The 26,964-nt window shown below is 38.2% G+C and overlaps 1 protein-coding gene across 1 annotated transcript in view; it reads left to right on the top strand.

Annotated features, from left to right (window-relative positions):
* The first annotated feature begins 287 nt into the window (after window positions 1-287).
* Window positions 288-26,964, top strand: part of crhr1 (corticotropin releasing hormone receptor 1) — a 140,544-nt gene continuing 113,867 nt past the window's right edge. Inside the window, exon 1 of the mRNA XM_058405397.1 lies at window positions 288-1,355. Within this exon, the coding sequence (XP_058261380.1) occupies window positions 1,332-1,355 (24 nt within the window). The 5' untranslated portion in view covers window positions 288-1,331. The remainder of the gene's footprint in view (window positions 1,356-26,964) is intronic.

The following is a 26,964-nucleotide window of genomic DNA, read 5'->3' as shown; positions in this document are numbered from 1 at the left end:
ACTATGACGTGCAGGTTTTATATAAGAGCACCACCTAATTAAGCAGAGAGCACGGGTGCAGCTGCAGAGTATATGACTGTTGCAGAGTGAACGGGGCATAATGAGTATATTATCATTTCTAATCCTTAAGGGATTTGTTTATATTTAGATGAACTAGATGTGGATAATTAAGTCTGCAGGAATTGTGGCAATAGAGGGTTGCTGCAATTGTCAATGCATTCTTCTTCGTTTGATGATGATGATATTATTATTATTATTATTATTATTATTATTATTATTATTATTATTTGTTGTTGTTGTTGTTCATGAAGTGCTTATCTCCAAAGTCACCACTAACTCGTCACGCATTGTGGAGCACGGTGCATTGCGTAAGTGAGACGTGAGAATTGAACGCGGACAGCCTCGCGAGCACTGTCACTGAGAGCAGAAAGGCGCGTGAGCTCTCCAACTGCACAGCGCTGTCGCTTGAGCGCGCGAGTGCGCGAGACAGCAGAACCGGTCGAACTAGCGAGGGAAGTAAAGGCGCTCTAGCTTAACATAAACCAGCTGAGGTTTTCACACAGTTTACGCTTTGATTGTCCTACAAACTATTTCCCTCACCCCTACGTTCTTTGTTTATTTATTCCTTTTCTTCTTCTTCTTCTTTTTCTCCGGATCCATTCCGCTCGCGCACAGCAGGCATCCACGCAGTGCTTCGTCACTCCGGTAGCCTACGTATTAATGAAACGCAAGTAGTTCAGGAGAGACTGGCTGAGCGCAAAGCGATCTGTGCATGGAGAACGGAGGTTGTGGGAACGTTTGTTTAGGAAGAAGAGGAAGAAAACGAGGAGAAAGGATCGCACGTGGGACGAAACCGGATGCGTGAAAAGTTCATTCTGTTGCTGCAGGATTTAAAAAAGCAAGCAAGCAAACAAACAAACAAACCGGCGCGTTATTTCTTCGTGGATCACCTATACCAATTTTGAAGGACAGAACTGAGTGGTTAAGCGCACGTATGCATGGACACTTACTGAGGATTTGGAGACATCGATTGCGCACGAGATCGGGGATTCCCTTATAGGAAGGAAAACGAGGCAAATGCAATTGGGCTTTCATTAAGATGTAGCCTGAAGTGCACACCGCTTCCCAGAACTAACCGAGCACAATTCTCTGACAGGCTCTATAATGAACCCGGCATCATAGCTCTTATACATTTCGTGCACACAGAGTTGGAGCATGTGGAAGTGACTAAAGACGAGTGCGCACGCATGCTTTCTTTCTTCATAGAGCTTCATTAGGTTCCTCTCGGCGTTGCTCCAAGCGTGAGACACCGGGGAGATATTTCAGCGATCATGCATTTCCTTCTGCGTCCTCAGGTGAGTCTGAGATTTCATCTTTGTCTCAAAGAATGCGAGTGGAATAGAAACAACTTTCCAGTTTTGATTTGTGTGAAACCTGTCAAAGAGCGCTGTCACTGAATGAAGCATGAGGGTAATTTAAAAAAAAAATTCAGCACATGTGACAGTACTGGAGGCATTATTAATACTAGCTATGTCTCTTCTCATATCACACACATCGTATCTTCTCACACACACACACACACACACACACGTTTGTAAATACTGAGTGCAAAATGATGAGTATACATTTACAAAACACTGGGAGTTCCTACAAGCTGAAAAATGAGAAATGAAGGATCTGCCAGAAAGGAACCTTGGAGTGCTCTTCCAGGAACCTCTGGAGGCGTGTTTAAGTGCTCCACTGAGAGATGTTTAATGGACTGTTTGTTTTCTGTAGATCGGCTTCATTAGCTATAAGAACAGAGCAGAAAAGTGGTAGGTCAGCAAAGATTTTTTTTTTTCCTGGTAATTATTCATTATGGGTGAGAGATATGAGATGTGAACGACTTGTTAGGGTAAATTGGTTAGTCTTAAGGGTTCTGCAGTTGCTCATATGGGTTCTTTGTTTAATTCTTTAAGCGTTCTTTGGTTGTCAGTCTGGGTTCATTTTTTTCCTTCTTTCTTTTTATCCTTTAGGATCCTTCCTTCCTTCCTTCCCTTTTCATCTAGCAACTTAAATGTCCGTTTTCTTTTTAGCTTTATAGAAAGTGAGAACCATTGCCCATCTATGCAACTGTTTCTTTCTTACATTTTTTTTTATTACTTTGGGCATTTTAAAAAATCTTTAGTGCAATCTCTCTCTCTCTCTCTCTCTCTCTCTCTCTCAAGAAATTGAAAGCATGCCTGCAATTTTGACCAAAAAAAAAATAAATTGATGAGCAGCTCAACCTGAGTGCAGTGCTGCCAGGCATTGATATGCATTTGCATTTCTGACACGCTGTAATGCAATAACACAGTGAACGTGATTGGGGCATAATGGCAGAAGGGCATACCATCTGTGGTAAAATATCTAAAAATGTAACATTTCACTGAATATCAGTTGACTCACTGAGAGGTGATTAACAAGAGTGTGTGTTACATAATTTCAAGAATACACAGAATAGAAGGTTGTTTTGGGCAGGTTTTATTGGTAGTGTTATTAGAAAATCTCAGCACTCCCTGTAACAAACTGGAGGTCTATTAGATCAGTAACACTTGTTAATATGGAACTTGATGTTTTTTTCATTTTAGTGAGAGGGGAGAACATGTCCAGATGAAGTTGGTTGCCAAGAATATAAAAGAAGTCCTAATGAACGTGATGCACTTGCTCGTCATTTACATTTAGATCCTCCATTCACCCTATTCAAATTCTGCACTTCATACATTTATACTCTCCCCCAACTTTCAAGCCAGGTCAAGAACAGATGAATTTTCATTTTGAAGATTAACATCATCCCCAGCATAGGAATGATCTTATCCTGTTATCAGATCATCTTATCTCCTCCTCCAACAAGATTGGAATTGATCTGCTCTCCTGTCAAATGTCATGCACCCTGCACTGTTGGCTCTCGACCTTGAGGTGGCGACCCCACCTGGACTTGTGGATGGGGTCGCGGGAGATGTAACCAACCATAATTTATGACATCGTCCCGTTCATGTAAACGTGATTGATAAAATATTTCGTTATAATTCAAGAGACCAGATTAGCATTATTTAAAATTTTATTAGTCTTCATTTTAATTTTCGAGTGCCTCTTGAGCCCAGTTTGAACAGCAGTGCTGTTACCAACACACTGTCATGTTAATCGAAGTGTTCTTTTCTCATTAGACACTGGATGTGCAGTGAAAGGCTATTTAAAATTTAAGAAATAATCATATTTTGCATGATAAAAGTCATGGTTTATGAAAAACGCTATCTTTGTAGTGTATGCTCATAATCTAAACAGCACATGAAGTATATTTCAGTCTGTAGTGTACTGCAGCAGCACACACTCTGGCTTTGGTTCAAAGCCAAACTTTGTGGAAGTACTAACTGTGCGTCGAAGTGAAAATCTTCAAGCAATTGAATACGGTGATAAAATGCATAAAACAGGCTTTACATAAATGTAGAAATGATATGAAATGAAATAATGAACATGACTAAACCGTTTGCAAGCACTTATTTATTCACCAGGTTCAGTAGGATGCCCTGTAGGTGAAAGGTCTAAAGCTATGTTCACACATACAGTGACTTTATCACTGCAAGTCATCGTTCTACGATGAAGTCTTCAGTAGGCGTTCATACTACTGGTTGCCGTAGTAATAACATCAGTGGGTGGTGCAACTAGCTATTCCACTCGAGGACAAATCCGTTTTCTTGCTGCTGAAATAAAACATCCTTTGGCATTTGTGTATAAATCCACCAATGTTTATATGCATCATATCATGAGAGAAGCAATGTGAAGCAATGTGTTCTGTACTAATGTCTTCACTCAATTGCAATCACTTCACTGAGTCATTCGTATCAGAATCAGGTTTATTGAGCGAGTATGTTTTTATACATGCAGGAACTGCCTGCTGATGACCCTCAAATGTACAGATTTAAGATACTACACTATACATATAATTTACGAACAATGTTATACAAAAAATAAATAAAATCCACAATATACAGATTATTAGACAGGTTATAAATGTATATAAAGTGAGTGTATACTAGTGCAGCAATAGTGTGTGTAACATATGAGGGTGAAGTGACTGGTCTTACAGTAGAGTATATGTAGATGTTAAGTTAAGTAGATTTATTGCATGTCCCGTCCTTGATTCATGATGCAGCAACCCTGGAGCAGTAAGGGTTGGGGGCCTTGCTCAAGGGCCCATTGGTGGCAGCTTGTCAGTGCCAGGGTTTAAACCCCAATCTTCTGATCAACAACCCAGAGCCTTAACCACTTGAGCTACCACCAAGTGAAGTGTTTATACAAAGTATTTGTATAAAGATTTTCTCTATTTTGTCAGGTCACTGGACAGACCCACATCTAGTCATTGGCATCAATCTCACTGGAAGTCGGTAGCACTCAATGATAACAAATCAGCTCTGGTCACTTTGTCACTGAGTGCCCATGTATTTGTGTATATATAGGGTAAGTTGGATGTAACAACCTGGGCTCTTTTGGCTAGACACTGATACCCTCACAGTGCTGCAGTGTGACGCACAAGCCCAGACCTCTCAGTACAGAAGGGAGCTCTTACACAGTGATTCATTAAATATGTAAATATAAAGAGCCCAAGTGTAATCTTTTCCTCTTTGTAGTACAACAAGTGTGATGTAAATGTGATGTAAATGAGATACATGCACTGTTTTTTATATTTTGATGTGATTTATGTGTTTATAAATCAAGTACGTTTTGTCTGCATATTTTACCTGGAAACCTTCAAATAATTTACAGTACATAACTAGACCTTAACGACTCTTACTGTAAAAATAAGTTAAAAAAGTAACATGACTTGTAAAAGGTGTCATACTGAAGATAAAAACAAAGCATGCACACTTAAAGGTAACCCCTTACACACAGTAGCGAGGCTTGGTACCTTTATTTCGGAGAGTATAAGGTATATTTTTGCTGAATACAGAATATATATTGTTCGAAAATAAATAAACATCTAGTGAGCGGGAGCTTTGACCTAGGATATATCTTGTTGATAAGAGAGGTCAGAGAAGAATGTCCAGATTGGTTTGTGTTGGCAGAAAGGCTATGGTAGCTGACAAAGGACTCATAAAAACCGTGGTGTGCTGAAAAGCACATCAGAATGCACAGCATATCCAATCCTGATGTAAACAGGCTCATGAAGACCACCTCGGGTTCCAGTCCTGTCAGCCATGTATACGAGGGTGAAGGTATACGAGAACATGTGAATGTGAGTGTTTAGGAAGGAATATTTTTCAATTTCTTTTTGTAATTTATGCTTACCAACTTAGCTTGCTAATTGGAGTAAGTTAACAAATGGTTGGGCCATAGACTCAATAATACTGCTCAGTTGAAGATCTGTTTTCTGTTGCTAATCAGGTGTACAGCCTTAATATGAATTCATCTGATCTAATCTGTAGGTCCTGCCTTTATTATTACCAATCCACATATTCCCTGAACCGTCACTCCACTCCTTTAGTGCTGGTATCATATCCGTGTCATCCAAAAGGCTTGAACCCAATCAGTCTTAGCCACTGTCATTAAAGTCAATCTATTGAAGGTGAGTAAGGACACACTGATTTAATAACCCTGTCACAGGCATGTCATATGCCTATAGTAGGCCGTTCTCAGCTCTGTGCATACATCTGTACTGGAGGATGATGGAATAGAAGGATGGAGAAGAGGTTCAAGAAGTGTTCAAGTTGCTCCTCTGAGCATAAAAGTACAACTTGATTTGCTGGCAGAAACGTAAGAGCTATACTGAGGTCATATTTATTTCCAGGCACAATCCAGGGGCTGAGCTATTTGCTTGCACTCCTGCAATGATGCCAGTAGGTAAGAGTATCTCATTATTCCCTCTAGTGCACAACACCAACCAGCCTCCATCACCCAGGAGAGCAGTTTTATCACAACCTGCTCTGCGCCAATAAAAGCGAACAGTCAAGGAGCTGAGATGCAGGGAAGTCATACAATGCCTCTGCTAAAGGGAACACTTTCCTTTACAGCACCTGAAAGCATCTGAGCATTTAAGCAGTCATAGACATGGACTGTTTCTATATGAGACTTTTATGGCAATATTGGTGCTTAAAAATATGGAGCTAATGTCCTCAAAGGGGCATTCATTTCTGTTTCTCAGCCGATGATTTAAATTATATTCTGTCCTGTAATGTTTGGCACAATAACAACCAAGCAGAGAAAATATCCCATTACTGCGTGGGTTATCTCCTCATTGTGGATTATTTTCCTGTAACTGGGCAACCTGTCATGTTTTATTTCTCATTATTTCTCCACAGCAATTTGCCATTGATTATAATTTATTAAGGCATTTTGCTTTTCAACTATTCATAGATATATTTATTATAGAAAAGCATAATCAAAACACTTTAGTTCCTGTTAATACTTATATCACTATAGCCACAATAATAACAATTATACTGTGGGCTGACACTGGAGACTCCTTCCTTAATAAACACTTAATAAGCATCTCCCTACAAAAAAACTTTCATAATACATTTCCAATACACTTTTCTAATCAGTATAAACAAATGAATTATTTTCCTGGCTGCAAGTCTGATATTTGAATATGCAGTAATCCCCCGCCATATCACGGTTCATATATCACGGTCCCGGCATATCGCGGATAACTTCTTTTTTTCACGGATTTTCCCGGTATATCACGGTATCCGCAAACCTTATAGTGAATTGTTATTATGTTGGAATAAGGTAATTTATTATTAAAAATATAATGATTAATTACAAAATATAAACATTAATTGAAAATGAAGTAAAATGTTAATAAGAACACGTAGCGTTGTTTAGGAAAGAGCGGCTACGGCTGGAGGAACGAGTCTGGCCAATCGGAAGGCCCCATTCATTTAATCGCGGTAGTGATTGGCTGCTGGCTATGTGTGCAGTTGGGGAAGGGGATGCAGAATTCTCCAGCATCCCAATTCTTCGCGTGTCACTTTCGTTTTGTTCTGTGTACACTTTTTCTTGTTTTTCTGCAAGCTCTATTATGTCGAATTTACTCCAAATCCATCTCGCTATATGCTTGCAAATGTTTTCTGTGTGTGTTTAAAGAGTGTGGGAGGGTCATTTACGGCTTGAACAATAAAAAAAAAGAGCATTTGGGGGTGGCGTCCGTGTATCGCAGATGTTCGTTTATCGTGGGTGGTTTTGGAACGTAACCCCCGCTATAAACGGGGGATTACTGTATTGCCCCTAGTAGGCTGAGTGAAATAAAAAATACTTATGAACTTCTTAAATCCCCGAGAGTCTACTTTTATGTGAGCCATTAAAACACCACTGTGGAGTTTAAAATGACGAAGAAGTTCGATGCTGAATATGGACAGAGATTCATGGTACAAACAAGACTAGTAATTGGACTCACAGTAACAAAAGAAAAAGAGAAAAAGAATCATTTTCTCCTCGAATAGAGAAGATAAGAACCACTTGAGAGGATTTCAGAGAGTTACCTTGTACTTACCTCGTTTTTTTTCTTGTTGCAGAAGACAAATGTAAGATTTTGGAGTGTCCTGTGTGACTTAAAAGCATTTTGTGTTTATATAGTTTTCTTCTTATCTAAGCCTCCTGGTGGTCAAGCGGCAGGATCCCATGCACTCATTGCCACGGCCCGGGTTCGATTCCCGACCAGGGAGCTAGCCCAGCCATTGAAGAGTTAGCTCTCAGTGCTGGTCCCAAATAAAACCTGTGCCAAATCAAAAATATGTGGAACAAATGATCTACTGTGGTGAACCGAGCAAGGAACAGCCGAAAGAACAGCAACGTTGTTTTCTTTTTATCTCTACTCAAAAAGAAAAAACCATGAACCAGCTTCATCAAAATGGTATGGAAATGTGTCTGTTTAGACTAGACCTTGCCTACCAATCTTGCCTTGATCATGTGCATACTGATCATGTTGTATGAGAAGCAAACACAGCAAAAGATCTCGCAAACCTTTCCATCCAAGATTGTTTTTCTCACAGCTTGTTGAAGCCAGGTCGTATTCATACAAACCTAATCAGTTCAGTTTGTCAGATAAGAGCTGTCAAAAATCTCGTCAATGTTCCTGCGTTGTTACATCATCAAAACAAAAGGCAATCACACGCGCTGTATAGTATATATATTACAGCAGTGTTTTATAATGTTTAAATGTCACAACGATGACTAAACGATGTTGAGTCACCAGAACAGAAGTGACTAAATTAATCCAAGATTATTTTCCCAATTGATGAATCAAGCGATCAGACAACTGTTGATGAGTTGTGTACAGGAGACGATGCTGATTATTAAGTGATAACTTGCAATTTCCTATTGTAAGACTAAAATTTGAAATCTACATACATTGGAACCTCGGCATATGAATGCCCTCCCTTTTGAATTGAAATTTTGCAAGAAATTTGCATTGGCATACAAAGAATTCTTCGGCATATGAACGATCCGGACTGAACACCAGCTAAGTTGCTTGTACATCTGGGAGCCATTCAAGACTTGTTTGCGTCAGTGGAAAGCCAGGCAAAGCCGGCAAGTTTATGCATTTTACATTTGTTTGTTTTTCTCATACAGAAAAGAGACAACCCAAGATACTAACGTTGCCTTCGACATGCATTTAAAAGCTATGTGATTTTTCACGTGTTTTTTGGTGACAGATTGGTGGCGTGGGTGGTCCGTTCTATTTTTAGCCCAAGCTTGGTGGCACGACATTCTGTAAGGACCCTTGACATGGAATGCTTGGGTCGGTTCTTTGTAAGCAGCCGTACAGTTTACATATGCTACGTATTGGTAATATCGGTAATATTCTTGGGTGGCTGGAACAGATTATCTGCATTTACATTATTTGTTATGAGGAAATTTGTTTCGCAATACAAACTTTCACCTTAAGAACTCGTCTGCAGAACGAATTAAATTTGCATGCCACGGTTCCACTGAACGTAGATTAGGTTATAAATATGTGGTACGTAGATTGGAACTGGAATTACATCTTTAAATGGAATTTTACATTTTTATTTGTTCGAATAATACTAAGCCATCAATGTCGGTTTAGGAAAGCTTTTTGAAGTCTAGCCATACAATGGGAACTGTAAAAAATCGGACAAATTTATGCAGCAGCGAATATTTTCAAAGAGCAGAAAAATGTGTCAAACGGCTTCTTACAGAGCACTCTCTGGACTCCAGCCACGTCCTTGAAGCTCATCCCAGCCTTAATCGCTTCCTCTCTGTGTTCTCAGCTTTTTCTCGGTGTCACTCCAGAATGCTGATCTCAAATGCTCTGCAGATAATCCCTCAATCCACCCCCTCTATAAAAAAAAACAGCCGCATAATGCATGACTGTAATTCAGAAAGTGTATTCTGTTCATAATTAAAAATGATTCCGTGGTGATTATACAATAGGTATAACCAGTGTAACTAGCATCCATGCTACTCTGCAATCTGTTCTAGTGACAGGACTGGCTTATTAAGATTCATTGAAACATTTTCCATTGTAGCGGCTATACATGAAGCAGGATGTAAAAACACGTGGCTTAAGCGGCAATGTGGGCAATGGGCAAACTCGCAGCGGACATGTAGGTCAGAGTGCGGACAGGCTCTTGGAGTGAAAGTGTACAAACAGGATCAGATGCAAATGAGCAGAGCAGGAAATAAGCAAAGTTCAGCCTGCGCAAAGGACTTGGCAAGAACGAGCAGATAGAGCAGAACAATCCTGAGAAATAGTGCCCTGATGTAGGCTGGTGTCATACAGCATGTAGGGTGTAGCGATGGTTGGTGGTTATTAAATGAAGATAAGTACATCTATCTATTACAGATTATACTGTATACTGTATATATTTATCATGAACGAGGTTTATGTTTATGCACTTGTCCTTTCAAATGTATTATGGCTCATTCATTGTAATGTGAGACTCATAATAAACACAGCCAGTCATTCAATTAAGCTCCCTGACTTTTTAATGAAATGGTCTTCCCCCTTGTTTCATTTTCAGTCTCTCCTCATTCATATAAACATCAAGACTTTTCAATACTCAGATCATTTAGCAGAGTCTGCCATATTGTGTTAAAAAGCTGCTAGCTGAAGATGGAAGTCACAGCTAGATTTTTAAACAACAGATGTCACTTACTGTGTATCTGAAAAAATTACCTCCAGGGTTGTGGTTTGATTTCCGCTTCTCCCCTGTGTGTCCAGTTTCCTCCCCTGGTTCAAAGACATATATTGTAGGTTGATTTGCATAACTAAATCGTCTCTAGTGTGTAAATGGTGTGTATGTGATTGTGCCCTGTGATGGGTTAGGGTTAGGGTTAGAGTTCCTAGTCCCCTGGGAAAAACTCCAGGCTCCCTGTAAACCTGTGTAGGATATGCGGTCCAGAAAATAGATGGATGCATGGACGGATGTTCAGTCCTGATTTACTGATTGGTAGGTGGTTGCGAGGTTCTGCCCCTTTCTGCGAAGTCTACCAATCATCATGAGGAGAAACCCTGCATCAATGCAGGACAAACAAGGAATGCACTGTACACTGAATGACAAGATGTTCTTTTAGTTGTTAAATCCTGTTGTCCGATGAGAATTAATGTATCGTCCAATTAAAACAGTGAGTAGACAAACGTGTAACAAAAACTAATTGACCCACCAGCTTCACAGCTCATTCTATTTGAATAAAAGCTTTAAGTTAAATGAACAAACAGATAAATATTGATTGATTTGGAACATTTCATTAACTAAAATAATAGCTAAATTATATACCAAGATTGATTGAGACGGAGACATTTCATTACCGCATTTCCAATACAGTTCTATTGGAAAGCCGTGCTTCCTGTGTAGAGCTTGATGGATCGAGCATGACCCCGACCCAGATCAGGCCAATTTCCCATGAATAAGGGGCAGGTTGCAGCGGTCAGTAAATGGGTGACTGTAAAAGCTAACTCAGACGGAGGCGTATCCGGGGGTGTGACAGGCATCATTATTATATAACCGATTATATAACTATGTAGGGTCACTATCTCAGTGCTTCCACATGTGGGAGAGATTTCACACTGCCTCATTAAACCATCAACTGGTGTTGTCCCACCAGTAAAACTCTGATATTAATCCTTGACTAATGTCTGTGGATTATTTAATCTTATCACAGTTTAATTGCTTTGTTTGAATCTCAATCACTCAGTCACTGCTCTGGGGCTCAAGAGAAGACAGGCAGCTTTTCTTATCAAAAAAAATCTTAGCTAGGAACCAACACATTATTATTATTATTATTATTATTATTATTATTATTATTATTATTATTATTATTATTATTAATAATAATAATAATAATATACTAAATGGCAATTATGATTTATTTAAATAATAAAATCCAAATTACACAGTATGTCAAAACACCTGCTTTGTAAAAGGAAAAGAAAAACAACATTTTTTAAATTCCCAGTTATCTAAATTAGTATTTGTCTCAGCCATCTTTTTTTTTTTTGCTAGTTAAATCAACACCAATAAATATTCATCCCCTTTAAAACAAGTAAAAAAAACCATTTTGCTCTAATTGGTCAATTTGTAAGATATTTGTGAGGTGAATATTCGAACCACTTGAAACATATCAAAAACATTTTGTTTAGAAAAAAACATTAGATGTGCTATGTAGATATGATAATATGAGTTTAAATGAATAGTTAAAGATATTTTAAAAAGTAGCATTTTTTCTGATTAGATAATGCGTGGAAGCTGAGTGAGAATATATGAGGCTTTGTGAAGAAATGATCTAACTGCTTGAAAGACAAGGAAAGAATATGAGAATATGAAAAGAATAATAATTATGTGAATGCTTGGAAATTACCGAAAAGAAAGGGAGTTAATTGAGATGTTCGAGAATGTATGTGTCTGTGTGTGTGTGTGTGTGTGTGTGAGAGAGAGAGAGAGAGAGAGAGATATGATGGATGGTTAATAGACGGTTATGAGGACATAATGAAAGTGACCAATTTCAGTTTATTATGAGTGAGACAATGCTACTGTCTGTATCTGTATTCAGAATTGGATTTAGAAGTAAGCATGCTCCAAACCAGAAGGTTCAAATCACTGCAAAAATGGTGTCAGAAAAATCCTATTTACGTGTTCAAGGCGCATGAACAGCACTACAAAGTCGGAAAAGTTCCGAATTTCCAAGTCAGGGTGTGTCAGTAAGAAAACATGGTGGAATCAATGGTCTGTAATAAATTTGTAAATTCGTTGAAATTGAATGTTTACTCGTCTCAGAAACTGATTTCAATTCCTTGTATAATTTGCATTCCTTGTTTTTTCAAAGCCGAAATAAAAAAAAACCTTGCTGTATTTTTTTTGTAGTTCACCTCCGACTTGCTCCAACCAAAGTGACTTGAACGCACCTGAAGTCATAATTACGACTTCCCAACTCATAAATACAACTTCCCAGGAGGACTTGAACACAGAAACATTGCTACTGGAAAAAGATACACATTTTCCTCACAAAATTTAACAAGAAATAGCAATTCACAGAAGATTCTGCAGATCACTCGAGTTCATAAACAATCTCAGACAGAAGCGTGGGGGAAATTTCCTGGTAGAAAAGTAACTGACCAAGTTATTTTTTAAAACAATATTTTTTATTTTTTTAATCGGAAGCTTTTGTTTACAGTCGACAACAATAACCCGATTTGGTTTTTCCTTCAGTTTTTGAGTTTCGGAAATATCAGAAAAGCTTTCAGAAGCTACTATGATGCTGCCCTGTGCCCCGTGAGTTTTCATGGGTTATGTGGAATAAAAGTATATTTCTTTGCAAATATTCTTTGTGAAGTAGTTTCTTTTATGTAGTTTCTTTATGTTCTTTTATGATGTGGTTAAAATGGTTTTATTCTGGAGCTGTGTAAGGCACTGTGCACTGTAGGTTAGGCAAGCCCACAAACAAAAAAAAAAAACATCCAAAAATAAAAACTTTATTTTCATTTCAAAAAGATTTTTAAAAAAAACCACGAGAGTTATTTCAATCTATTTTTTATTAAATACAAAAGAAAAAATGTATTGATGCAGAAAAACTGAATTGCTCAATGCATTATGCATACTACAGATAGATGATAGCGGAAGCTGATCCTCATGTCCACGTAGCCGATTACACAGACATGCTAAAATAGCTTAGCCAGAGATCAAGTGACAATGGCCTTGTAACCGTACTCTAATACAAATTTAGATATGGCAAAAAAGAAAAAAAAAAGTTCTGTTGTCTTTGTTAATATCAGAGTTCGTGATCTAAGAATATGGGGACACGTTTGGGTTTTCCTCAAGAAATTTAAGAAGATTTTTGGCTGAATGAAGCTTAAGTCAACTCTCAAGACGATAGAATTCTTTAGTTTGACTCATTACTTTATCCGATTTACTAATTAATCTAAGTTCCAATGCTTTCAATTAATCATTTTTAAGTAATGTATGCATCATTAATGCAAATATTTAGTTAACTGTTGTAGCTGGGTTTTGTATTTTTTTTTGTATTTATTTAACTATGTTTTATCAATTAGATTATAAATCTAATTTGTTGCATTTTATACATAGAACATGTTTTTCAGGTTTGTTAAGGAATAAGCTACTATTGTAGATAATTCATGCTATTTTTTCCAGAATGTGAATGACAGTATTGAAGCTTTCTCATCCAGGCTGTAGGATCAATCCTGACATCTCACTATTCCTCACACTGACCTTAATTAATGCAGCACCTCCATATTCCAGTAGATAATCATCCCAAGTAATTCCAGGTTTAACTGCATTATCCCGGAAGAAGTTTTTCTCGGCAAGAAGCTGGAGCTGTTAGCACTAATCCTGGCTAGGTCCTTTGTATTCTCTTACTTTCTTTACTTCTTCCCAGACAAAGTGCAATTTTTGCACAAAGAGGTTGGTTGTAACGTCAAACCATATACTGCATGTCCTAACTATCATTTAATAGTAACTGAAAGATACAAAAGCTGTGTCAGGTCATATACTGAAACACTTTATCGGTGCTAGTGCTGAAAAAGAGTGTAGGAACTTCACTGATCAGCAGTGTATGGCATTGCAATGTGCAGAAGTGACACACTTCTCATGTCTGGTTCAATAAAATGGTCTGAATTGAGCTTGACTTTCCAGGATTTTTAACATTACACCATCACTAATTAACCAGTGTGGATTTTCCAGAGGTTGGGGGTTCGATTCCCACCTCTGCCTTATGTGTGTATGGCATTTATTCTCCTTGTGGTTCAGGGGTTTCGTCTGAGTGTGCTGGCCTTCAGTTTAAAGACATGTGTTGTTGGTTGATTGGCGTCTTTAAATTATTTGTACTGTGTGAATGGGTATGAATGGGTGTGGGTACTGTCTGATGCGTTGGCACCCTGAGTGATACCCTGATGGGATAATCTCCAGATTTCCGGTGACTTCCTGGGACAGTACAGAAAATGGAAGGAAGGATAGCTGGAGATATGTATGAATGGATGGATATATGTATGAATGGCTGGATATATGGATGGATGGATGAGATTTTATGATACAAATACACATATCTCTATGAGAAGCTAAAGTTTTGGCTTCCAGTAGAAGTATTAGTTACATAAAGCTTTTTTTATTTTATTTTTTTACAGTACTAGGTATAGATCATGATCAGCCCTTTAGATCATAGTGCATCCACTCTGTTGATTATAATTCCTTTCAGCATTTAACTAAATTACCATATTTACACTTTTATATTTACACATTTATAACTACTACATAAAACTGTGTGTGTGTGATACATATCCCCAGGCACAAAGATGCTGAGTGAGCAGGACAGAAGTCGCTTTGGTTTCTCTTCTCTTTTTTTTGTATTTGATGTAGTCGACGGTAAATTCAACACGGAAGCTGTAATTACTATTAAGAAGCAAATTATGCAAATAAGTATACAGCAGCTCTGTGCATATTAGCTTTGTATATATTAGTGCTTAATATGGTCTTAATCAGATAGAATTAGTGCTGAATTCATTGGCAGGAGAAGCACTGCATTGTGGTGATACTGGTGCACAGCATCCAGATGAATGCTAACCCCTGGCCTCGTGGGCCATCAGCACAAGCGCAGTAGCATATTTACACCGTCCAATTTTACATCATTGGCTAGGCAAGTGGTGCTAATGGGGTGAAGTCAAGTGGAGGCACTCAACCCTGTTTTGTTACTGCAGAAAGTCTGAGGAGAGGAGGATATCTCATCTACAATAGAAAATTTTATGCCAGTCTCTGGCCTTGCACTTAAATGAAGCCTTTACAAGCAGACAGCAATTCCCAATGGAGCTTGCATAGCAGTTGTTGGAGTCACGTACTGCTTCGTCTAGTCCAAAAGCCCTGGAGAACATTTTGAAACTTGTTCACTCTGGGATTCTACACAGCCTTCTTTAGTTTATTACAAAATGAAAACATGCTTATATTTAGAGGGAGCAAACACTGAACGTCCCTATTGGTATTCTAACTCTTCTTCTTCATCTTCTTCCTTTTCTTCTTCTTCTTCTCCATCTTCTTCTTCTTCTTCTTCCTTGGTCTGTCTATGACACCCCATAGAACCATCTGGTAAGTTGTGAAATTTCTCCCACTGATTGTAGAGGATTAAACAAGCCCAGTGCTGCCAATGCTCAAGCATCACAATCAGGTCAAATTAGGGACTAATCTGGAAGTGTTTTTATTTTAATTACTTTTCAACCATATGTCCAAAATGTAAAAGTCAGGCTTCACTAATTTTCCTGGGTTAAGGCAAGTTCAATGTACCCTGTGGTGTCAATTTCAACATAATTACATTTTCTGCCATCTTGGATTTTGTCAAAAACGTTTTTCACTCCTCCTCCGACAAACTATGTCTAATCAACACCAAATTTGGCATACTTCATCTTCAAGCCAAGCTAGACAAAAGAAAAGGATTTTTGATTACTCAATATAGTTTGCTCATCACTGGGGCCAAAGAATCTGACAGCGAAGCCACCAGACAAGATGTGAGGCTGTACCTCAACAAATGGCTTTGCACATTGACACAAAACTTGGTTAGCATCTTCAGCACCGTGACCTGAGGCTACACAACAAATTTCTTGTCAGCATGACCTACTGGACAAAAACCAGTAGATTCACATCCTCCTGATACCTCGTTGCAGTTAACACCACAGGTTACAGCTGCAGCAGCAATGCCACTCTGCTGCTCATTCGTTCTTCTAGACTTTTCCTCCTACAGTCCACTGATGTCCATCCGTGGTGAAAACATACACACCATGAGTGAAAGTACACATCACTTTTGAATCGCTGTGCAGAAAATTATGACTCTGCTTTCCTGTGTTTGTTTAAGTGTAGTGCATCTGTGAATGTGTGGCTCCAACATATTTTCCATGCAATTGTATAATTAAGTGCTTCTTTGAACCTGGGTCTTCTTCACCACTGCTATGCGCAGTGTAGTCTTTCCATTTCTCTAACACACCTGTTTCAACTCATCTGCCACTTCACGGGATGAAGGAGGCATGTTAGAGCAGGAGCGGAGCTACACTGAACAACGCGGTAGCACTTCAGGACTGGATTGTGAAAACATAGTCAGCTGTGATACAGATTTCAAATCGTGCTGATTAGAATGAGGTGAATGTGGTTCGATTCCCAAATTTGACTGGTCAGAAGGTGCTGATTAATATTCGGTTACAGAACCTGGGATGGGGAAGAAGTGCAGGCTTCAAGGCAGATCAAAGGTTTATGTGAATACACTCGTACTTTAGGGATACAAGAACATTCAGTAGCAGAAACTTCACCTTAGTGCTATATAAAAGAAACAAAACACTCATCTTATGAGAAAATAATCCAACTGCACTTGGTTGCACTAAGAACCATCGCTGATTATTTTCCCATGAAAGCACACCTTACTGTTTATTATTATGCCTTACTTTATACCATTCTACTGCACTTCAGGTCTAATTGATAATGCTCCTGCTTAAAATCCCAGGACAATTTGTCAGCACCTACTTTTCATCGATCTCTCTTGTAACTAAATACCTTTCCTTTTAATTCACTGTACCTAAAGAAAAACATTACCGGCTGTGCTGTTACTGGAAAATAACAACCAGTCGACACAAATCATGTTACATTATAGCAGCTCTAATACAGCTCCCATTCCTTCACCAGCATCTCTGTTTTGTCTCACTTGAAACTGATATGTCCAAAAAATGTGGCAAGAAAATCTGTGGTGGAAAACTCACTGAACGGTACAAAATGCTGGCACACGAGAGTCCTTTTATAAATGTGTCTGTAAAGAAATGTGTCCTTACCTGTGGATGTGGTAGCTTAGTGGTCGAGACTACTGATTGGATGGTTGTTAGTGGGTCCCTGAGCAAGGCCCTTAACCCCCAATTGCTCAGTTGTGTAAAACGAGTTATGCAAAATATCACTCTGGATTAGGGCGTCTGCCAAATGCCATAAATGTAAACGTACGAAAAGCTTCCGAAGTAGAATGGGAGTACATTCATTCACGTAATCCTTGCGGCTGAAACTACTGTAATCAGAGCTGCTGTTATAGAAAAGCCTTCGGATCAATCAGATTCAGAAATTTCACAGTGCTGTGGTATAAATACTCGTAATTACTAAAAATAACCGTATAATAATTGATTATACTGAGGAGTTTCACTGCAAGAATTGTTTTTTTTCTAGATGTAGGATAAATAAAAAATATTAAATAGATGCATTATAGATAGTATAGTTGCGATTTGACAGAGTTGCTAAGATATTTATCTTAATTATTTATGCAGATGTACCGATTTTCATTTAATTACTATATACACACTCAATGCTGCGCTAAAAGCTAATTTCTAACCTTCTTCCTCCTCATATCACCATTTATCCTAACACGAAGCCCAGCCAACTCTGCATTCGTTATCTTTGCTAAATGATAGCTTGATTCAGAGAAGGAAAAAAATAGCAGCTTTCGTTGCATTAAGCAATTACAGTATTTAACATAAATTAGTTCCCTTACTAACATGGGCAATTTGCTGGTATCCATTTGCATGACAAACAATAGAGATTATATCAATATATTAGTGTGTCCACCTACACTGCAGTGAGAGTAAGTGCAGAATAAACGCTCGCTCAGTCACACACCGAGTGGCACGTTTAACCCGCACGTAGCCGCGCATACACTACACCAACAAAGAATTTGCTGTATCAGGGGTATTGAGTGGATTAAACAGAGGTGAACTCTGGATCAGTAGCGTTATTAATTACACCCCCACACCATAAGAATGCAGGCATAAAATAGATTGACTCTCAGAGCTATCTCAACAGCCCATGTCATCTCCAATTTATCATAATTAAAGCTGCCTGCTACTTAAAGTGTAACCATGCAGAGATGCCTCAAGGTCAGGATTCAGGTTTTTTTTTATATTTTATTTATACTGCAGCAAACTGAGTTAAGATTATGGGTCAAAGGTATGTATTTTTCCATCCCTCAGATTATGTGTAAAGTCAAACATTGGGATCGGATATAGACACTGTCTTTGTCAGATGCAAAGGACAGATCACTTGGCGTGATTTGTCTGGAAGACATATCTCTTTGTCAATATACATTTCAGCCATCATGTGTTTATCATGCTGACTCTATTTCAGCCATGTCTTGACCACACGCTCTATAAGAAGATCCTTGTTAAACAATAACAGAAAGAGTCTCTGCTGTCAGAACCTGCGGTTTCTTACTAACAAGCTGGATTGTTTCCTCTCTTATTAACTTGAAGAGTAAGTGATGGAATAATTAATTGCTATTGCAGGAGTGTAACAGGAACTTCTTTGTTGGCTGACAGTCTGAAATATAAATGTAACTATAAAAAAGGACAAAAAGGTTGATGTTCTTTTGTTGTATTTGTGTGTAAATCCAAAGTGGGTGTGGTGTAAACACGCCTCCTATTTGTATCTGGCTTCATATCTATATAGATACTCTCTCACGCTCACCTTTGTCCTTTTCCTGCCAACTTCTACATTCGGTGGCTCAATTCCTACACACACACACACACACACACATACACACACACACGCACCAGGATTTGTAAGCTGCCTCTTGAATACCCTGAGCTGCTCATTATCTTTTCCCTGCTAGTCTTCATGCTGATAATCAGTAGGGAGTGAAAACAGAAGTGATTGACAGTAGTTTTTCCAAATACAGCTTAGTAAAATCATCAGTGCTGCAAATACGTCTGCCGCTTTAGCTTAAGAGCAGAATGCATTTAATGTTTATTATTGCGTCAGTGTTTTCCATGGTTAACTGAATCTGTTCAATCTCTAAAAATTATTGCTACATTATTCACAGTGTTGTGGTGTAAATCTATCTATCTATCTATCTATCTATCTATCTATCTATCTATCTATCTATCTATCTATCTATCTATCTATCTATCTATCTATCTATCTATCCACAAATAGATACAGTAGAATAAAAAAACATATCCCCCAAAGCCTTACTGCATTACAGAAGTGACAACAGTGACACACACCAAACAGCAAGAGCAAGAACCTAATGGGGACAATATAAAACTGTATAGCACAGTCATTGTAAGACTGCTGCACTCATACATGCTGCCATCTTGAACTTTGTGTCAAACAGAGAAGAGCACTTGTGTATTGTGGATGCTCCACATGTACGGATTAAAATACACAGTTAATCATTTTAACTGTCCTAGTTTTGTTAGAAGGTCCTAGTTAGAGCCCACTACATGGAAAGGTTATCCATGAGGAATAAACCAAATAACTCTTTCATACAAATTCTTGACTCTGTACCCAGCAAGGATTCTGGCCTTGTTTGGGGGAGGGGCTTATTATCATGGGTTTGCTTTCACATAGAAAAAATTCATTTCAAACTGTGGAAAGGACTCCATGTGCAATTCCATATCTTGAGCCAGTCGGTCGATTGGTTTGAAGAGCAGCACTTTGTTGGTGCATGAATATCTGCAAACGAGGAGTCATTTACGCATCAGTAGATTTTTTTCGCCATTTTTCACGCTTGCATGCAGGTGAACTAATACAGCATTCCAGTCATATGAAGGTCATGGTTTCATTGGGGGTTCAGCGGTTAAGGCTTTTTAGTTACTGAGCAGAAGGTTGATGCTTCAAGCCCCAGCACTGCTAAGCTGCCACTGTTGGGCCCTTGAGCAAATCCCTTAACCCTCTCTGCTTCAGTTGCACTGTATCCTGGCTGGGCTGGGATATAGAATTTTACTGTGCTAAAATGTATATGTGAAAAATAAAGGCTTCTTCTTCTATATATCAGAAAGGTGTTCTGATCCTCTGATGACCAAATTCTTGTCCATGCCATGATGTAGCTTTAGTATAACTTCTTATTAAGAATAAGTATAATAATAAGGATAACTGGATGTGTGGAGCAACCCAGGTTTTTGGGTCTAGCAAAATCCAGATCAATATTCTCAAAATCTCAAGAGACTGTTTCATAGGCCTACTCCTGGGCTCAAAAACTGCTTTCACACTTCATCAAAAGCATCGAACTCTCAGGGCAAATGGTTCAGGGTTCTTCAGTTTGGCTAAATTCACCTTTCCAAAAGTGGCTTGGAAACATCTGTTGTAAGAAACGTATGTAAAAACGTTGTCATGTTCCAAGATTGAACCCTTTATGGTTCCTCCAAAGCAACAAGCAAGAACCCATTAGGTTGCTTTAGTTTTGGCCGATTATAATGTTGTGTGAAAGAAGCAGGCAGATGAATTAAAGAATGTAGTATAATCAGAAAAGTAAAACCTCTCATTAATCATTCGCTACCTGAATGAAGGACACAAGGCTTTCTAACATGCCAAAGCACATTCTAACACGATGCCACCCGGCCTCCCCAGCTCACTATCCGCAGAATCACAGATGCTATTGCTAAAGAGTCCCCGCGAGGACGATGGAATGATAGGATCTGATTGATGAGAAGCATCTAAATGAGCTATGTAATGAGAGCGCTTTGAATCCGACACTCATCCCGTAGCGGACTACAGTGTCCTCACCAATCAGCAGCCCGTGTCTTTCACCCACTCAAACCTGAAGCATGACATCAAAATACCAGGCTAAGACGCATGACATGAAAATACCAGGGCTTCGATTTCAAAATTCACGCCCGAGCTAACCTGCTTGTCTGTATCCACGCAGAGCAGCTTCAGAACTGCAAACCTGGCGACCTACATATGGAAAGCGCTGGCTCCTTGTGTACAGTACACAGTGTTTACGCTCAGCAGCAGAGCTCACTTTCACCAGATGGTTACCCAGCATGCTCACTAAACCTCACAAGCAACACGCCATTTCATTCTTACTCGCTCGGTCTGCTCGAGGAGCCACCTGCGTGCATGAAAGAAATGCAAAAAAACCGTGCGTGCCATTCATCAGAGTGCTAAAATGCAAGTCTCTTGTGCTGCGTAGAAAATAAGCCACAACGAATATAACATCTCATACCTCACTTGACAGAGCCTGGAGGCTGAATAGTCAGGATTAATCACTGCTCACACTGGCTGCATTATCTCGTCTCCAACTTAGGCGTTGTCTTTTATCTTCAGCTTCTCCGTCTCATGACGGGTATTACTCTGAGGAAGACTAAAACTCAGACGGGGGAAGACATTTCAAACCGCTGAGTACACGGGGTGCATGTTCAGAGCATTGTTCGCTTGAGGGATTCTTTGCCTGATTTGGTTTGTTAAAAAGTGGTTGGACGTTGCTACATTAACCAAAAAAAACATCATGTACTAAATCTCATTATTGCTTCTTATTATAATATTAAATACACACACACACACACACACACTGTACACTAGAGTGTAGATTAAAGTGTCTGGCTGTGTGAAGTGCTTTCTTCCCAAATAGGAAATATTTGGTGTGAACGGAAAAATCTGAATTATTTCTTTACATGTTTGCTGTGTTCACATTTGCTTGTAAATGTACTACATGGCAATGTGAGTGTACAGGAATTAAGCAGACCAGAACACATGTGTTCACACTTCAGATGTGAAAAAGAATTTGCCCCTAAGATGGGTTACATACATGTGCATGTTAAACATACATGTGTAGTATGTATGTGCACAAATCTGTGCCATTGTATTATTTCATATCTTATTCAGCCAGGACATTCTCAAATTCAATTACATTTACTCAATTCAATTTAATTGCCTATAGCACAACCCATATTATAACTGTTTACATGCTGTTTTTGCACACATTTCAAACTGCCACCAATTGCTGCTATTACAGACGTGTATAAGTTTACAAGAACCCTCTTTGTTTACAGCTCTCTTATTTTTGCACACTGTACTGTATAAAATTATACAGAATGCATACTGGTTAGTGCTATTTTGTGTATCTGTCCTGTACTGTTTTGTTTTGTATTGTCTGTTTGCGCTGACTTTTGTCTTGCACTGTTTGCACTAGGTTGCCCGTGATGCACTTTCTGTGGCTAGGACATCTTACTTTTAGTCCTTAGCTCTGTGTTGTTTTATGTAGCTTTGTGTTTTATGTAGCACCAGGGTCCTGGAGAGACGTTGTTTCATTTGCTGTGTACTGCGTCAACCGTATATGGTTGAAATGACAATAAAAGCTTCTTGACTTGACTCTTGAAATTAGTCAAATGTACAGTATATAGTTTTACAAACTGCAGGTTTCTTGCAAAAGAATTGTTTTCTCATTTACGCACTCCTGCAACATCTGTTGGAATAATTGCCCAAATGAGCAGCTATACAGATGTTCCTCAAACACTGGTCTAAGCCTGAAAAATAGCATCAGTGAAGCTATTTATTACGATTTACATTTTAAATCATTAATGTGGAGAAAACGCATGCCACATGTTGATTAGTCCTCGAGAATGAATTGCACTGTGTAGGGATAAATTGTTGTGTACATGTAAAGTCCACAGCGTAAGTTAGCTCTAACTTTGTTCAAGGAGTTCAAGAAGTTTATGGTTTAATACTACAGAAATCATAAAAAGGTTTGATCCAGTTCTGAGGAGTTATTTCCTTTTTAATCGACAAGTTTACTCTCCCAAATATCTCCACATGACCATAACATTTAGGCTTCAAGGCCTTTACGCCTTTAACATTTACACCTTTTGAACCTCGTTTTTTTTTCTAACTGGCTATGAAATTGTGTTCGAATTGCACTTCTTTTTGAACTCCTCTCCTCTCATATGGAGTAATCATTGAAAAGGCAGATACGGGCGACTGCTGCAGGGGCTTCACTGTCGGATTACCAGAACAGGCTTTGTTATGAGTTTATATGCTAGTGGTAGCAGTTCTGGACGGCAGACTTTGGCTTTCTCTGTGTACTCAATAGCAGCTGTTCTTAACCTGCTGGCTGTGACCCACCAGGGGGTTGCAATGGGGTAGCGTGGGGTGTCACAAAAAAATGGGAGTATAAAATGCATCCTAATGGCACCACCTACCAGTAACATGATAGAAATATTGGGGAAAAGTCACATGGGTTTAGCAATTTGCTGATTAGACATAAAGTGTCAGACTCAGAGTTGAAAATATTTTTCTCAGCACAACTGGAGCACTTCACATCTTCTGTCCAAGTCCAACCATCCTACTGAGTGAGCAGCCTGAAGCATTGAAGCTGATATTAATCTGTATCCATCTAACGTTCTTTAAAGTTGGTCTCACTCTCAAAAAGGTTACCGTCTCAAGTTGTAGTTTGTTATGTCTCCTTTCTTCATTTGCACAAGACAATAACAAACCACTTCGATATCACTGAAATTGACTGACTTCTTTTTTTAAACTAAAACTTCGTCATCTTCAGCAGACGTTTGATTCTTCTCAGTCACTCTTTTATATGTTTCTGAAAATATTATATTATTATTATTATTATAATATTATTATTATTATATTATATGTTCTTCTTCATCCTGGTTTCGGGAACGTGTGTCACATTTCAGCTACATGATGTAACTGCTGTAATGTCCACAAAGGACTTCCACTGAAAGAAACGTGTAAGTGTGTACTATTAACTGTAAATAATTTTCGTCTAAATATCGAAAATTGCTCAGAAAGTTTATTATTAATATCTATATCTTAATTAAGCTATTGATATCGATATATAAATATTTTATAATAATAATAATAATATCTAATATCTATAATTAATAATAAACTTATTGCAACCTTAAAAACACACATCGTACACTGGAGAAAGTGTCGGGATGCGTGGTTTATACCCTAACAGGAAATGTCAAGGCTATCAGTCGATCGGTATGAAAACAAAAACTTTTTTTTTTTTTGCTGTGTTGACATTTGCTTGTAAACCGAGTCATTTATTATTAAATATCAGTTAATCACCCACCCCAAAGCTGGGAGTGAGAGATTTTATCTGTATTATGTATAGAGCATAAAATCTTCATGATGATCTCTCGTGTTGCTTGATTATTATTTAATTAATATAAAATCTGGTTATATTTATTATTTATTTACAAAAATGTCATGGTTAAAGACAGAATGCTGTTTACAGTAATAACATATATGGGTCACTCAAATAAAAAAAATTAAAAAGAGAGAAAGAGAGAGAGAGACCAATAAGGCCAATAAGACTTCCAGTGCAAATAGTGTGTGTGTTTTCTGCATTGTTTTGACAGATGCTTTCAGTAGAAAATAACAGAGCAGAAGTACCACGTTTGGGAACTTGCTCTATTACTTCTGCATAGCTGCTGGAATTGATGTGTTCAATCCGTGTCAAAATAACTCGCTTTAAAATCGTACTGTAAGCAATAATACGTCACAACATTTCCACTATTTTTCCCTCTGAATTTTCCACTAAAGTAACCCTCGAGGATTCCTGTATTACGTATAATGTGCATCAAAGTGAGGATAAATCGGGTATTTTTAAATAAACACTACATTCACATTATAATAGAGTTCATGGGAAAAGGGGTATGCTTTGATTACATATTTCTTTACACATATTGTGCTGTATATACAATTTGCACATATTTTTATGCACATACTACCTGCCATAGCCTTATTCACTTGATGTATATATATATATATATATATATATATATATATATATATATATATATATATATATATATATATTTACATATTTATCTGAACTTATTTTTACAGTTTCTCCAATTTGCACTTGGGTGCACTGGGTGATGCTAAATGACATTTCTTTGCTATGTACCTGTACTTTGCAAATGACAATAAAGATCTATCTAGCTAGCTAGCTGGTTCTAAACAGAATGCTGGTTTTCACGCTGCTCATACTTTACCCTGGGTCAACAATTAATCCTGGCTATTAATAGCCATCTGACTGATATCAGCTATCTGACTTCTTACACTGTACATTCCTAAACCCTGGGTTAACCTTTTTATTTGCATATTTGCAATGTCAACAATCACGTTTGGCACCGCAATCTGGCTTTAACACTGCAAAAGCGCTGCTAACCCTGCTTTAGAACAAGGCATAACCGCAGGTAAAAAGAGCTCCTAAACCAGCTTCCAAATTACAAGTGTGAAACATTCCTCTACACAGGGTTAAAAGTAGGGTTTCGATCAACCATTAGTTCAGCTTTTTTATTAGTCATATACACAATCACACACAGTTTTATACAACATGCACTGAAATGCTTTTTATGATGGGCTTTAATTAAAAAAAATAAAATAAAGAGTAAAAATAAAAAATGGAATTTAAAATAAAATTAAATGGATTTAGCTGTACAGATCAGACAAAAATAAATTGACACAATATTTTATTATTTTTAAAAAAGCATGTAAATACAATAGAATGAATATAAACATGAATTTGACCCTTGGTTGCTCTATGTAGAGCCCTACAACAGAGAGTTTTTTTACTTTCTTAATATACATTTTGCTAATATACAATGAACTCTTTAAGAAAGCCTTCAGGAGGCCTTTTTATTTACATTTACAGTCTTTTTACCGACGCTCTTATCCAGAGCGACTTACATTCTTGTCATTTTTTTATACAAGTGAGCAATTTAAGCTCCTTGCTCAAGGGCCCAGCAGTGGCAGCTTGTTGGTCCTGGGATTCAAACACACAACCTTCCATCAGTCCAACACCTTAACTAACATAAGGGTTAATGGGAACAAACGTACTGTCGCATAAGTTGTTAATTATAACACATATAACAGTGTGATGCTTTACAGATGCCTTATGGGAACAGAAAGGAATGTTCGCCCCGTACTAACAGCTCAGCTTCAGTCTTGTTGATGACTGTGTTAATGATTCCATGAAAGGAGAAAATTGACAGTGAAACGATCTGAATATAGCTGAAACGCACATGATGTGAAATTGCTTTTGGAAAACAGTTAAACTTTTATCTCATGCCTATCAAACACCATGATAGAAGCATGTGCAGGATTTCAGTCACTGGCAATGAGGAGATATTTCCAGCAGAGAACCCGAGCGTTTGTACCATCATGATATCATCTTTCTGCATTTTTCAGGCCATTAAGATTCCTCTGGTAAATGTTTCTCCACCGTGTTGCTGTCAAAATTGCAAGAATGGTAGGAATACAGAGAAGCATGATTTATTTTATTTTTTTTCTCCAAAGTCTATATCTCGCACACTTTGCTCCTTACAGACGGGTGAGGTCTAGAGAAAGGGGTTAAAGCATCTCCTTGCACTGGCCTTTTCATGGACCACTATCCGTCTACCCCTGAAATGAATTTCATTAAATATTAATGTCTAGTGGACCTTTCCTAAAATGCTTAAGCTATTTTTAACTTTAGGAAAGTCAGCTACCTGAGAGGTAAAGGTCTGACCTGGATAGATTCGCATGGACTGCCTTGGTTGTCCATTTCTTCACAATCCACGGTTTAATTCTCCATATGCTGTGTCTTTGTAATATTATCAGCACACCGCTGTGAGCTTTTTCAGGCTGGTTTTCCAGATCTTTGATGTTTTTAATCTGCTTTGGGAGTCTGGGAGGTTGTTCATCATGGCTGAGAAGGATGACAATGCTGAGGTGGGATGAT

Source organism: Hemibagrus wyckioides, linkage group LG02, assembly GCF_019097595.1.
Source record: "Hemibagrus wyckioides isolate EC202008001 linkage group LG02, SWU_Hwy_1.0, whole genome shotgun sequence".
Classification (NCBI taxonomy): Eukaryota; Metazoa; Chordata; class Actinopteri; order Siluriformes; family Bagridae; genus Hemibagrus; species Hemibagrus wyckioides.
Note: the sequence above shows the minus strand (reverse complement) of the source record. Positions and strands in the feature narration are given on the sequence as shown.